At 37.5% G+C, this 15,337-nt stretch overlaps 1 protein-coding gene across 2 annotated transcripts in view; it reads left to right on the plus strand.

Annotated features, from left to right (window-relative positions):
- The window catches only part of LOC117403419 (autophagy protein 5-like), a 68,425-nt gene that overhangs the window by 16,301 nt on the left and 36,787 nt on the right, over positions 1-15,337 (plus strand). For both annotated transcript variants that reach the window (XM_034921251.2, XM_059024619.1), the window contains exon 6: positions 3,432-3,526. In XM_034921251.2, coding sequence (XP_034777142.2) covers positions 3,432-3,526 — 95 coding nt within the window. The remainder of the gene's footprint in view (positions 1-3,431; positions 3,527-15,337) is intronic.

Here is a 15,337-nt window from a genome sequence, read left to right on the forward strand (position 1 = left end):
ACTAAAAATAAAATGACTGTCCTGGCCCTTCTAGTAATGTAGAAACTTGCATCTCTTTACAGTATCTCTACCCTGCTAGACTTGGTTTGCAGCACTTTGATCTTTACAATGGGGTGCTCTCATCAGGACTGAGTGGGAAGCCACTAGTTCCTGTTGTACAGAATCAGTAATTTCACAAAGAAATCAATATCGGAGGAAACCCAGAGAGTTTCTGTTTTGACTTGTCCCCCATGTTAGTGTTACTTCTGAACCACCCTGTTTGTAATTGGCCAGCATATTATTGACGTGTCTGTTTCTTGTTATTAGTACAATAACTGAAAAACTTGTTTTTGTAGTGAAATTAATTAAGAAGCAACACCGAGATCAATGTTGTTGTTATGCTACTAATGTTACAGAGGAACACAACACAGTAGTATCATTATTATATTATACTTCAATTTCCTTAGTGTGTCTTGATGTACAGAAAACAAAAAGTAAAAACAAAAAAAATACAAATAACCAATTGCTGTATTCAGTTAGCTGTGTTGTAGTGTAAGGGAAATCGTGTTTCAGTCCCTGCAATAACATTCAAATATTGATACAATCTAAAAGAAAACACTTAAGTACAGTGAAAACATACCAAATTTTCTGACAGGGTTTCAGAGACGGGAATTATGTTTGTTTGCGTTTTCATGTTCAGTTTTGGAAACAGCTCTGTTGAATCCTGATCACTTAAATAAACTAGTTAAACTTTCTGTCATCAGTGTGGAAGAGAAATGATGTGTTCTTCTGTTCAGCCATCCGCACTTTCTTTATCAGATTTAATCCCAGTGAGCGTTCAGTATCCCAGGTATAATTTTAAATGCCTGCCTGTCTGAACATACCTGCACCCGTATGTCTCAAATATAGTTTTTAATCAAGAGCACTCATGATCATCCAATTGTGATGAAACTTGTATGGCCAATCCTTAGGACAAGTCCATGAGCACTTCAAGTACTTAGTAGTGAGTTCTGGCTTCTAATTTGTTTGGGCTAATGAAAGTTAGCACTTTGCTGAATGTAATGTATTTTTCATAACCCCAAACAACAATCAATGTAGAATACAGTTATGTACTTGATTATTGATCCAGTGTATTCTTGTATATCTGTTGGGACCTGTTTTTTTTTGTTGTTTTTTTTTAATTTTATTAAGTGTTTCTTAACATTTTTCATTGTGCTGAAGTGGTGGGAAAGGAATTACAAATGAGTTCAAGTCTATGGTTTGGATCTGAATTCTGTTTTCCTGTAAACTGAGAAAGTGTGTAAATGATGGGCAAATTCACTTCCCACTGTCGTTGGCTGGAAAACCCATATTTACACATGCTGCTTCAGTTTACTGGAATTGCATGGGAACAGGGCAAGAGTCTCTTGACTCATATAGGATGAACTGATCACAAGGTTAAACCTTCAATCTGAATATGCAGACTTGGGCACACTCTGAGCCTTGAATCTGGCTATACTGATGAAGGTCTAATTGTACAAAAGCATTATATACACATCTTAATTTCAGGTCTGATATTGTTGCGGCTTAAATTGGCAGACATTGATTTCCAGACAATACAAAAAGGAGGAATGCAGTCATACAGAAGTCGTGTTTCACTTATTGACGTTGAAGGTGCAGTCTCCTCAGATTTGGACCCTCCCTCAGACTTTCTGAATGTTGTAAGCAGTCTGTGCACATACTGACACTGTTTGAAACCAAGGTGACACTCACTGCAGAGCATTAAGAGATTTATTTGTATTTTTTTGTGTGTTACTTGGCAATAGGGGTGTGCCTATGCTCGTATTTTCCAAGGAATTGCCTTTAAGAAATGTGAAATTGTAACGTATTAATTAAATGTAATAAAATGTGTTAATTACTCAACACAAAACAATGCGGTCCCTCGGTTTTCCTTGTTTACACAATTATTGAATATCATTCAATAACTATCTGACAGTGTTCTTTAATGTAGAATTTGTTATAATCAGACTAACAAAAATGAATTTATATTGTCTTGCCTAACCTTTATCCTTATATCTCTGCAGTGAATTGTGGGATTGTAGTCCTGGGCAAGGTGTTATCTATGATTAAATTCGAGAAAGAAATACATATACCAGTTTCCACAGCGATAGCTCGAGTTTAAGGAAAGGAATGGAAAGGTCACGTTTACGTGGCAAATCAGTTTAATTTGCTAGCAACATTTTTTTTATTGTTAGATTACTGATGAATTAATTCATCAATTAATTCATCAATTAGTGCAGAAATTCATAAGTTAATCAGCAACCAGCAAAAAAAAAGTTTTACTTTGATAGTGTATACGGAAGCCCTAATTAATGTATTAATTTCTGCACAAATTGAATTAATTCATGTATTGATAAATTCATTGATGAATAGTTTTGGCACAAATGGCGTTCCATAGTTTACGGTCTCGGTACGGAAGTACAGCAGTAAAAATGTCAGCGCATGTTCCTTGGAAAATACAAGTATCAGCACAACCCTACTTGGTACTTCAAGAAATACTCAAGGGATGAAACTACATACAGTATACTAGAAATCTAACTGATGTTACCGGTATCTTAAATCAACACTTACTGGCACAGCTTTGTGTAACATTATAAAATCGTTATGTGTTTCATAATGTTCACCCTATGGCTGTTTTTTTTAATCCAAATAGATGTTTTTTGTTTGAAAATGTTTTTGACTTTGTTTATTTAAACGTTCCTGTAAATTCCCGGAGGAGTTCTATATGCAGATCAGTATGCATTTCCCAGACTTGGCTCACTGTGTGATTACCAATATGGCTTGGCTATTTTCAAGTTTGTCTGCATTTTTAAATGCAATAGATTTGAACTCAAATGTAGATGCAGAACTTTCTTAGAATACCTGTAAAAGAATAATGAAGTATGCTTTTGAAGTAGTTTTTGTGAACTTTGTATTCACTGTTGCTGTTCTTACTGGCTACTTTTTACTTTTATTCACAGCACAGCCCTTTACATCATTTCGTGGTGTTCAACTGAAATTCCATGCAGGGCATGTCAATAAGAGTATCTGCCAAATATGCTTTTCAAATTAAACAGCATGCGAGCTCAAGCATCTGCTTTCCATTTTTCTAAAACATTCGATAGCTAGAACAATTATGAGATGTGTCTAATTGGAAATAGATCTATGAATCTGTTCTGTTTTACAACAGAAGACATTACTTATCCTTGTTGCCTGCTGCGTTGTACATATCCTTGTAATATCTTTTTCAACGTAATTGCCATGGTATAAAGTATAAAGACCCTCTGGCGCAAAATTTGTTTAAAAGATTTACAACTCTTAAAATCCACTAAATTGTTTTATTGTTATTACATTTTTAAAGGAACTAAAACTCAGTTGGTGGTGTTTTATTTTTTATTTATATTATTCTTTTTTTTTTTTTTTTTTTTCCTTAGACAAATTTGACCAGTTCTGGGCTATCAATAGAAAGCTGATGGAATACTCAGTAGAAGAAGGTGGATTCCGGTACATTCCATTCAGGATATACCAGGTGAGATCAGAAATGACTACTGTGTGATCACACCACGATCTCTAAAAGAGAGGACACCTACAATGGCTTTTATGTAATTGCTCCAAAAAGTCTGGATGGATTAACTGTCATTTTTAGTGAATAAACATAATTATATTGTATTATTTAGCCATCTGTCCTTTTTCCTGTGTGTAGTGTAGTGTATTTTAAAGACTTTTTTTTTTAAAAAAAATCTAGCACTTAATGGTACAAAGGTTACAAAATAAGATTATAAGGAAATTTAGTGGAGGCCATTTGGCCCATTGGTGCTTGTCCGGTTCCTAATAGCTTGTTTATCTCAAATTTGTCAAGTTGTGACTTAAAGGGTTCGCTCTGATTAATCATTAATAACTTGGCAATGTAACCCATTCCATATCTAAGCTAATGCTTCCATCAACTCCCCCCTAATTCTTCTTTTATTAAGTTATTTCTTTTCATTCCCGGAGGAATCATATACGCAGATCAGTATGTATTTCCGGGACTTGGCTCACTGCATGATTACCAATATGGCTTGGCTATTCTCAAGTTTTGTCTGCATTTTTAACCCTGGTTTGTCTGGTTGCTCTTTTTTGCTGTCCCTCCAAGGCCACCATGTCCTTCTGGTAATGTGGTGACCAGAACAGAGATCTTTCTTTTCACTGGTCGGGTTGGAATGTGTATGAAAAGTGAGCCTGGGGTTGTGGTGAGTTCACACATGGAAGAGCTAGAAGCTATCTCCTTATGTGAATCATTTCCCCATGAGGCAGCTGCTGAACGGGATGAATGCCTAGTGCCTTTACCATCAGGAGTCACTGCTGGGGAGTGAAGGACTTGGCTGAGTATGAGTAACAAAGTACGGTAAACAAGAAATGTGTAACACCTCTTTGTTGGTCTTCATCATTGGAGATCGTGGATGGTATTCACATTTAATGGTAGTCCCTATTGCAGCTAATGAACATGTGCTATTGTTGCTGATATCAGTTCCATTGTCAGTTACAATGGCTTGACACCATCAATGCATTGCTGTCATAGTAAATATACATTTGCAGTGCAGAATCACAAATGTAGTGACATACTCTGACAAAAACTATTAAATTGGCCATAATTGACCACTCAATTATTTATGTGGCTGGTTAATTAGTGTAAAGTAGAGACTGATCCTCATACCTACCTTACCAGTATATGTCTATAATACGGTGTGTCCAATCACAGTCCTGGAGGGCCATTCCACTACAGGATTAACAGGTCAAATGATATAATTAACTACTTAAGGGTCTGGATGGAGGTTTAATTGGTTCAATTTAATAATTTACAACAGGGTTGGAACAGAGACCAGGAGTGGAAGGGCCAGCTTTGGCCACCCCTGCTATTTGAAAGTGGTTTCTGAAATAGTTTTATAAAGGCTCAGATTTTTGCAATTGTGCCTTTTAGAAAAGAACAATAGAATGTCTAAAGGTGTGGCTCATTTTTCTCAATTTCTGTGCTTCACATTTAACTATGATAGGAGGTTCAGAAGCATTTAAACTAGAAAGGAAGGGGGGAGAAATTAGCAAAAAAAACAGAAGGGAGACTACATCAAAACAAGGGCAGCAACTCGGGTAAGATAGTCATTAAATGTATTTATCTGAATGCGAGAAGACTCAAAAACAAAATGTTAGAACTTGAAGCTACTGCACTAACACGTAACTACGATGTGATAGGTGTTACAGAAACTTGGTTATCTGAGAGTGATGGAGACAAATATAATATTAGTGGGTATACACTGTATAGGAAAGACAGGCAGGACAGAAGAGGCGGAGGGGTAGCGCTATATATCAAAAATAGTCTTGAAGCTCAGGTGTTAAATCTGGAAGAAAAAAACAACACAGAATCAATATGGGTCAGAATAATGGACAAAAATTAAAAGGACATAATATTAAGGGCATGCTATAGACCGCCAAATTCAGACACCGAGCAAAATAATTTGTTATACAATGACATTAGAAATGCATGTAGCATAAGGAGAAGCCATACTAATGGGGGATTTCAACTTCCCCCATATAAAATGGCAAAACCCGGTGGGGAGCACAACAGCCAAAATTGAAATGGTAGAAATGACAAATGACTGCTTCCTAATGCAATTTCTCATTGCACCGACTACAGGGGAGGCATGCCTTGATTTAGTCTTTTCAAATAACAAAGACAGAATAACTAAAACAGTGGTCAGAGAACCATTGGCAAACTCAGAACACAACATGGTCTCATTTGAAGTGCTTTTTAAACCGCCAAAAGTAACGACTAAAGCTAGGGTTAACAATTTATGAAGGAATGAAACAGAGACTAACAGAAGTAAATTGGAGTAAAATAGAGAAAACATCCACAGAAAAAGGTAGTACTAGAGGCGCAAAACAATTGCATTATCATTATTATTTATTTCTTAGCCGACACCCTTATCCAGGGCGACTTACAATTGTTACAAGATATCACATTGTTTTTACATACAATTACCCATTTATACAGTTGGGTTTTTACTGGAGCAATCTAGGTAAAGTACCTTGCTCAAGGGTACAGCAGCAGTGTCCCCCACCTGGGATTGAACCCACGACCCTCCAGTCAAGAGTCCAGAGCCCTAACCACTACTCCACACTGCTTTTGCTTACCAAAAGTAGACAAATCAAAACCTAAAACAAAATGGCCAAAATGGTTTAATAGATCAATTAAAAAATATTCAGAGAAAAAAGGCACTTTTACAGAGTGTTTTAAAAGGGACCAAGAACAAAGTACACAGAAAGAGTACTTGGAACTGCAAACGCAAGTCAAAAAGGAGGTTAGAAAGGCCAAGAGAGAGATAGAAATGAACATTGCCAAGGGTCTAAAACCAATTCCAAAAAGTCTTTCCAATATTATAACAGCAAAAGAACATTCAAGGAGGAAGTAAAATGTCTAAGGCTACGTACACACACAGGCTAAATGCGGTTGTGACTTCACCTTTTGCTCTTAATACGGTTTGTATACACACACAGTTCGGTTACAAATTGCAGCGACAACCGCACTAGTTAATCCTATTCGGAACAAGTATCAAATGCGGTTATTAATTCAGTTTGGTTAGTTAATGCGCATTAACTGTGTGTGTGTGTATTACAACCGCACTAACACAACCGCAGGTGGTGCTCAGTGGATTTCTGCGCAACTAATGATGTAATTGTTTATCAGACATTTCCGTGTGATAAACATGGCTAAAAAATATATATATAGGTGCCTGATGAGCCAAGTTGATTTTGTAATATTGATTAATAGTAAATTCATAACAATGGTAAATAGTGAATACATATAATACCCTTTTTTATTTAATCATAGTACAGTTGTATAATATTTTGTTGTAAGAAAAAAAAATGTATTTTCTGGTTTTAGAACTTAAATAAAACAATATGGAACAATTTGTATCCCCAAACGCCACTGTGCGACCGCAACTCGTTTTTCCACCGATACCGAACGTCTCATCTGTGTGTTTTGGCACTCCAGGAAGTGTCTCAGTAAATGACAAAGACACATATTTGACTCCTTAGACATGCGTACATTTTTAATCCAGTCATTTGGAAACCACTCCAGTCGTTTAAACAGGGAGTGCACTCACTTCAGTAATGAAAGGGGTGTGTGTACAAACAACAACCGCAGCGAGTGCCGTTTGTAAATACGGTTGTTGAGCGAACTGCAGTGTGTGTGTACGTAGCCTAAGAGATACAGATGGCAAAATCATAGATGAAGAGAAAAAAATAGCAAATATATTAAATGATTACTTTTAACAAGTTTTCACAAAGGAAGATATGGGCAACATGCCCCACATGTAGACCTGTTCCTATCCAGTTTTAAATAACTTTAGCGCAACAGAGGCAGACGTGTTAAAGGGACTAGGAGCTCATAAAATAAACAAAGCCCCTGGGCTGGATGAGATCCTCCCAAAAGTACTCAAAGAAATTAAAGAAGTTATTTACAAACCACTAACCAAGATCATGCAACAGTCTCTTGAGACAGGGGTTGTATTGACAGACTGAAGAATTGCAAACGTAATACCGATCCACAAAGAGGGAGACAAAACCGAACCAGGTAACTACAGAGCAATAAGCCTGACTTCTATTATACAGTGGCTCTCAAAAGTATTCACCCCCCTTGGACTTTTCCACATTTTATTGTGTTACAACATGGAATCAAAATGGATTTAATTAGGAGTTTTTGCCACTGATCAACACAAAAAAGTCCATAATGTCAAAGTGAAAAATAAAATCCACAAATTGTTCTAAATTAATTACAAATACAAAACAGAATATAATTGATTGCATAAGTATTCACCCCCTTGAGTCAATATTGAGTAGAGGCACCTTTGGCAGCAATTACAGCCATGAGTCTATTTGGATAAGTCTCTACCAGCTTTGCACACCTGGACACTGCAATTTTTGCCCATTCTTTGCAAAATTGCTCAAGCTCCATCAAGTTGGATGGGGACCTTTGGTGAACAGCAATTTTCAACTCTTTCTACATACTCTCAATTGGATTGATGTCCGGGCTTTGACTGGGCCACTCCAGGACATTGACTTTTTTTGTTTTTAAGCCACTCCAGTGTGGCTTTGGCTCTATGGGGTCATTGTCCTGCTGGAAGATGAATCTTCTCCCAAGTCCCAGGTCTCTTGCAGACTTCAGCAGGTTTTCCTCCAGAATTTCTCTGTACTTTGCTGCATCCATTTTGCCCTCTATCTTCACGAGCTTTCCAGGCCCTGACGCAGAGAAGCATCCCCATAGCATGATGCTGCCACCACCATGCTTCACGGTAGGGATGGTGTTCTCAGGATGATGTGCGGTGTTAGGCTTGCGCCAAACATAGCACTTCGCGTTGAGGCAAAAAAGCTCTATTTTGGTCTCATCAGACCATAGAATCTTCTTCCACTTGGTCTCAGAGTCTCCCACATGCCTTCTGGCAAACTCTATCCGAGATTTGATGTGTTTTTTTCAACAATGGCTTTCTTTTTGCCACTCTCCCATAAAGGCCAGTTTCGTGAAGCACCTGGGCTATTGTTGCCGTATGCACAGTGTCTCCCAGCTCTTCTGTGGAAGACTGTAACTCCTTTAAAGTCGCCATAGGGCTCTTGGTGGCCTCCCTGACTACTGCCCTTCTCGCCCGGATACTCAGTTTTTGAGGACGGCCTGCTCTAGACAGATCCACAGTTGTATATTCTCTCCATTTCTTAATAATGGACTTTACTGTGCTCCGGGGGATATTCAATGCCTTGGAAATGTTCTTATATCCTACCCGATTGGTGCTTTTGAAGAACCTTATTCCGGATTTGCTTTGAAAGTTCCTTTGTCTTCATGATGTAGTTTTTGTTAGGAAATGTACTAACCAACTGTGGGACCTCCCAGAGACAGGTGTATTTAACCTGAAATCATGTGAAACACCTTAATTGCACACAGGTGGACTCCATTCAACTAATTATGTGACTTCTAAAGACAATTGGTTGCACCAGAGCTTATTTAGGTGTGTCATAGCAAAGGGGTTGAATACTTATGCAATCAATTGTTTTCTGTTTTATATTTGTAATTAATTTAGAACAATTTGTAGATTTGATTTTTCACTTTGACATTATGGACTTTTTTTGTGTTGATCAGTGGCAAAAACTCCTAATTAAATCCATTTTGATTCCATGTTGTAACACAACAAAATGTGGAAAAGTCCAAGGGGGGTGAATACTTTTGAGAGCCACTGTATGTAAACTTATGGAAACTATAATAAGATCCAAAATTGAAAATTACCTATATGGTAACAGTATCCTGGGAGACAGTCAGCATGGTTTTAGGAAAGGCAGATTGTATCTAACTAACCTGCTTGATTTTTTTGAGGATGCAACATCGACAATGGATAATTGCAAACCATATGATGCGGTTTATTTAGATTTCCAGAAAGCTTTTGACAAAGTCCTGCATAAAAGATTAATTCTCAAACTGAAAGCAATAGGGATCTAAGGAAATGCATGCACATGAATTAGGGAGTAGAAAACAGAAAGTACCGATAGAGGAGAAACCTCAGAATGGAGTGAAGTAACCAGTGGAGTACCACAGGGATCAGTATTAAGTCCTCTGCTCTTCCTATTCTATATTAATGACTTAGATTCTGGTATACTAAGCAAACTTGTTAAATTTGCAGACAACACAAAAATAGGAGGAGTGGCAAACACCGTTGCAGCAGCAAAGGTCATTCAAAATGATCTAGACAGCAGGGGCTCCCGAGTGGCGCATCCAGTAAAGGCGCTCTGTGTGGAGTGCAGGATGTGCCCTATAGTCTGGACATCGCGAGTTCGAGTCCAGGCTGTTCCTTTGCCAACTGAGGACGGGAGCTTCCAGGGGGCGGCGCTCAATTGGCCGAGCACTGCCCGGGGGGGAGGGAGGGTTAGGTTGGCCAGGGTGTCCTCGGCTCATCGCGCACCAGCGACCACTGTATTCTGGCCAGGCGCCTGCGGGCTTGCCTTTAAGCTGCCCGAGAGCTGCGTTGGCATCCGACGCTGTAGCTCTTGGGTGGCTGCATGGTGAGTCTGCAGTGTGAAAAAAAGCGGTCAGCTGACGGCACACACTTCGGAGGACAGCGTGTGTTCGTCTTCGCCCTCCTGAGTCAGCACAGGGGTGGTAGCGGTGCGCTGAGCCTAACAAAATGCTCGGATATATAGTGAAAAGTGTTGAATTTAAATCAAGGGAAGTAATGTTAAAACGTTACAATGCAATAGTAAGACCTCTTCTAGAATATTGTGTTCAGTTCTGGTCACCTCGCTACAAAAAGGATATTGCTGCTCTAGAAAGAGTGCAAAGAAGAGCGACCAGAATTACTCCTGGTTTAAAAGGCGTGCCATATGCAGACAGGCTAAAATAATTGAATCTATTCAGTCTTGAACAAAGACGACTCTGCATTAATCTGATTCAAACATTCAGAATTCTAAAAAGTATTGACAATGTTGACCCAAGGTACTTTTTCGACTTGAAAAAAGAAGCAAGGACCAAGGGTCACAAATGGAGATTAGATAAAGGGGCATTCAGAACAGAAAATAGGAGGCACTTTTTTTACACAGGATTGTGGGAGTCTGGAACCAACTCCCTAGTAATGTTGTTGAAGCTGACACCCTGGGATTCTTCAAGAAGCTACTTGATGAGATTCTGGGATCAATAAGCTACTAACAACCAAACGAGCAAGATGGGCCGACTGGCCTCCATTCGTTTGTAAACTTTCCTATGTTCTTATAGCTAGCCAACTGTTAAATTCCAAACTCGAATATCCTGGGGCGATTTGATCCAATCCAAACAGGCCATGTCAGTGTCGCGGGATGTTTGGTAAAAAAAAAAAAAAAAAAGATTTCTGGGATTTAGGGAGCTGGGGCTTGTTAGGTGAGCATGTGTGCTGCCTAAATGTACAGAACAAACAAGAGGAACGTAAATTGCTAAAATACTTCTAGGTTCAAACACCACATCACGTACAACATCTCAGAGAATGACTTTTTTTTTTTTTTTTTTTGGTCCCGTGTGACTGGCAATTTAGCAAATACTAAAAGTTAAGTACTGTAAACATGTTGGGTTCTTTCAAAATGAAGGTAGAAGGAGAATGTATAGTAATACTGCACTTTCTGGTTGCTTTGAAATTTGGAAAGTTAACTACTCTTGTATGATGACAGTAGTTGTGTGGTTGCTGTTTTAAAATGAACAAATCAGTTAAATGAACAGGGTTGGTCCCTGTAGTCTGCAGTGACACATCAGGCCTGCGCTGACTGAATTTTTTTTTCTGTAGCTTTTTAGCTACCCTTCCGTTAACACACAGTGTCATAACGTGACTCAGTAAGAATTGTTTGTATTTTCCATATGGGTATATATTGCAGCGTCATGTTGCTGTGACTTGTTTGAATGGATCACGTGGAAACATAGTATATGTATTTAAAAATGCATGGAAGAGTTCAATGAAAGGGATTTACATCTGCAGATTTCACATAAGTGACCCACTTCCCAAAGCACTAGGGTACAGTAACTTGACTGCACTGCAAATATAGTAAATGCATGAAGAGGTTTATTTGCACGTAAAGAAAGAGCACATATATGAACAGTGTTTCTAAAAGTTTTGACTTTGTGACCTTTAAAATTAATTGGCTTTGCCATTGTGTAGTTGAATCTAATCAAGTGTATGGTAATGAACACCTTTTAATTGCTTTTATTTATCATTTTAATGTCTGTTAAATACATAAATACTAGCTAATTAAGTACCATTGCCCTGAAATACCTTGATCACTATGGGGGAAAAAAATCTTCATTTGGAATGACTTGAAGTGAATTGTAGACATATTTCCATCTCTAATCACTGGTACACAAAAGACAGCATTCTGTCCATGTCCTCAAATCTTTTTTTTCTTATAATCTGGATATCAGCATCTCTTGCGGTGTTCAAGTTTGGCCTCAGATCACAGAGTCAATGTCTTCTTTTTTTATTATTATTTATTTTATTTTTCTGTGTAAAATCATCTAACAAACATTTTGAATAAGGTCACTGTAAGGTAAAGGGACTTCTATTGTGGTAACACTTTTTTTTTTTTTTTTTTTTTAACCAGATGTGAAGGTTAGTGAATGATCTGAGAACACAGAAAGTACACATTTTAGAATAAATCTGGTATCTAGAAGTCAAAGTGAAACTGTTCACAGTTTCAGGAGGTGAGCTGTATGTTTATTTATGAATGTTGGACAGATGGTACAACATAATGTTACCCAAGGTAAGGCCAAAAAAAAAAAAAACCCTGGCAAATACATTATTTGTAGTTAAGTAGCTTCAACAGTGACTTTAAAAAAAACCGCTGAGTGTTTCTGAGTTCTGTTGCTCCAGTATAAAATCATATTCATTTTCCTCTGTATCAGAGTCCACCTGACATTATCTAAGCCTGTATACTAGTAGTTGTCAGCTCCTTTTGAATAACAAGTGAAAAACTCTGCTGGTCCCACTGAAGCAGAATTGTAAACAAAAACTAAATGGAATGGTTACAAAAAAAAAAAACACCTTTTGAAACTACTATCGATAAAACATGTAGAATTTTTGTATTTTAGATACATTATCTCCCAAGGACAGATATGGGGGGGGGGGGGGGGGGGGGGGCGGGAGATAAATCTTACCTCTTAAACAAGTGCTGTACTGTCCAGTGGAGGGTGCTATTGATCAAGAGAATAACCCTTGTATTTAATTTCTTGGAAAGAAGCAACAAGTATAGTTTGCCAAAACACCAGGCTTGAATTCATTTAGCATTGGAATTATACTGTTTGCTAAACCACTCTCTGTCATTTAGGTAATGCATGAGTTATGGTATAATTAAAGGTTTTGAAACCGTAAACAAGTGTTGGCCTCAGTTCTTTTTATATACAACATTTAAAAGCTTAGGTAGCAGGAAGGTAGGTGGTGAGTATGAACAGTGCCAGTAGTCATTTGCTTATCCTTATGTATTTAGATTTCCTCATTGCTGTATGTATTGATAGGCTTTTAATCATTAATTTGCTTTAATTTATAATTAATTATACAATATAGTACTAATCACAATTGCAGTAAGATTTGACAGAATCAGTGATCGTCATATTCTAAGAATAAAGGCTTGTGCATGTTGATACACATAGAAGATTAGAAAATGTATCCTTGGTCTTTCATTGTTCTGTTTTCAAACCACAGTATGTTTGAACTTATATACAGACTAACGTTACCTTTTATAACCACTAGATGTACACAAAAAAACACACAAATATAAAAATTAAACTACTCACAGACAACAATATTTTGCTGATGTATTATTGCTTAAGTTAAACCTGATACAATCAACAACATTGGCTCTTGCAACTACATATCTAAAAGTGTCAGAAGAACCTAAATAGGCACAACAGTATGTAGGAGAAACCAAACAGCAATCGTACCTGCTGGGAGTCGACTCCAAAATTATTGATATACTCCTTCATTCCTGCACAAAATCACACAGGCCCTTTTTGTAATAAATATCACGTTTTATACAGCTGATTACTTTTTTCATGTTCTGTTTTTGTGAATTGTTTTTTTCAGTAAAATTACCTATTTTGATTTGTATTCTTTATTTTACATTTGTTACGAATCAATTTGATCTAGTATAGCCAGCTGTTCTGTAGTAACTTTTTTTTTTTTTTTTTTAATTACCATTTTACACCTAATCAAGGCATCCTATCTGTTCCAGAAAGCTTGCAACTGATCCCTTAGAGCAGAGGTGTCAAACTCCAGCCCTCAAGGGCCGCAGGGTCTTCTGTTTTTCATGCCAACTTAAGCTCTCAATTAACATAATTGATCTAATTATTTGTTGAATTTGACTTTTAATATTTTTCAAGGTCTTTTACAGTTGATGGTTTTAGAAATGTACTTGATTCAAGGTACACTACCTCAAGCATTTTGAGGCCTGAAGAGAAGTGTTAAATGTGTCCAGTTAATCAAATAATTAGACCAATTAAGTAATTGAGAGCTCGGGTGGAACGAAAGCCAGAAGACACTGCGGCCCTCCAGGAACTGAGTTTGACACCCCTGCCTTAGAGCTTCCTCCCATGTATGTATACGGTACTGCTTGCCCAACAAGATAAGAGCTCCGCCAGTCTTTGCTAGGGTTACTGGCAAACAGTGAAGTGTTGAGACAGGTTATTTTGTAACACTGAATGGGTCAATACAGGGATTTTTGACTTGTCCCTTGTACTGTCATGGGTTGAAGTACTACCATGTCCAGTGGCAAATTTTTTATGAGTTTTCAATGAAAAAGGGCTTTCAATAGCTTTGCTAAGGATTGTGTGTAATGTACTCGCCACGCAGTTACAGAGACATGTTTAGAAGCAAGTTATTTAGGTCGATGCTACAGTACTGTTTATGCTAAAAAGGGCTTTTCAAAGTGTTAAATAGTGTGTGATGGCTAGTTTATTTTTTTTCCTGGTACTTGCATACAATAGTAAGTTACAGGTTACATTTGTTGTGTAGCAATTTATTTAATTTTTTTGATGTGGGTTAAGAAAATTGTTAAAAACTGCTATTTACTAGGCATGTACAGTAGGAGATTCACGTATCCAGTTGGGATGAAACTTGCTAAAGTCATTTTTTGAAGTCCTTAATCTGAGGGTTTGTGGAGGCTTCCTGTTTGTCTGACCGTCTTACATTTTTACATATATGACTATCAAATGTTGATCCTTGCTAAGGAAATTATTTTGCACTTCTTATTGTCAGAATATGGAGGTAGATGTAGGCAGGCTGTCTGTCTGATTGTGGTAGGGAATGAATGTTGCAGACATTCTAAACTTTTCAATGGATACAGTATATTCTATTTAGCTAGTTAGGTGATCCTATTATCATTGACAACCAATCAAATGATGGTTCATAATAAGTAATAAAATGAATCCATACTTTTTTTTTTTAAGCTTTAACTTGATTTGATATTAGTTTATATATAAATAAGTATTCACCTTTTTTTGGACAGATTTCAATATACATATAATACAGATGGACTGTAAATGTAAATTCTAGACTCGGAGCTTGCCCCATTGAGTGTTGATTTTAATATCCCAGTCTGTAAATTATGAAGTGTGTTTTCGATCAGTAATAAGCATTTTCTTTACCCACCTCAAATACCCCTTGCAAAAACATGATGGCTTCTGTATTTTCCACATAACTACAGTACTTCAGAACAGAAACCTGGCACGCACAAGGCATTACGGGTAACTGAAAAAGCGCACAGTGATATGATGTAAATACCCTCAGATGAGGCGGGTGAAGCCTGTTTTCTGCTTATG

Source organism: Acipenser ruthenus, chromosome 5 (assembly GCF_902713425.1).
Source record: "Acipenser ruthenus chromosome 5, fAciRut3.2 maternal haplotype, whole genome shotgun sequence".
Taxonomy (NCBI): Eukaryota; Metazoa; Chordata; class Actinopteri; order Acipenseriformes; family Acipenseridae; genus Acipenser; species Acipenser ruthenus.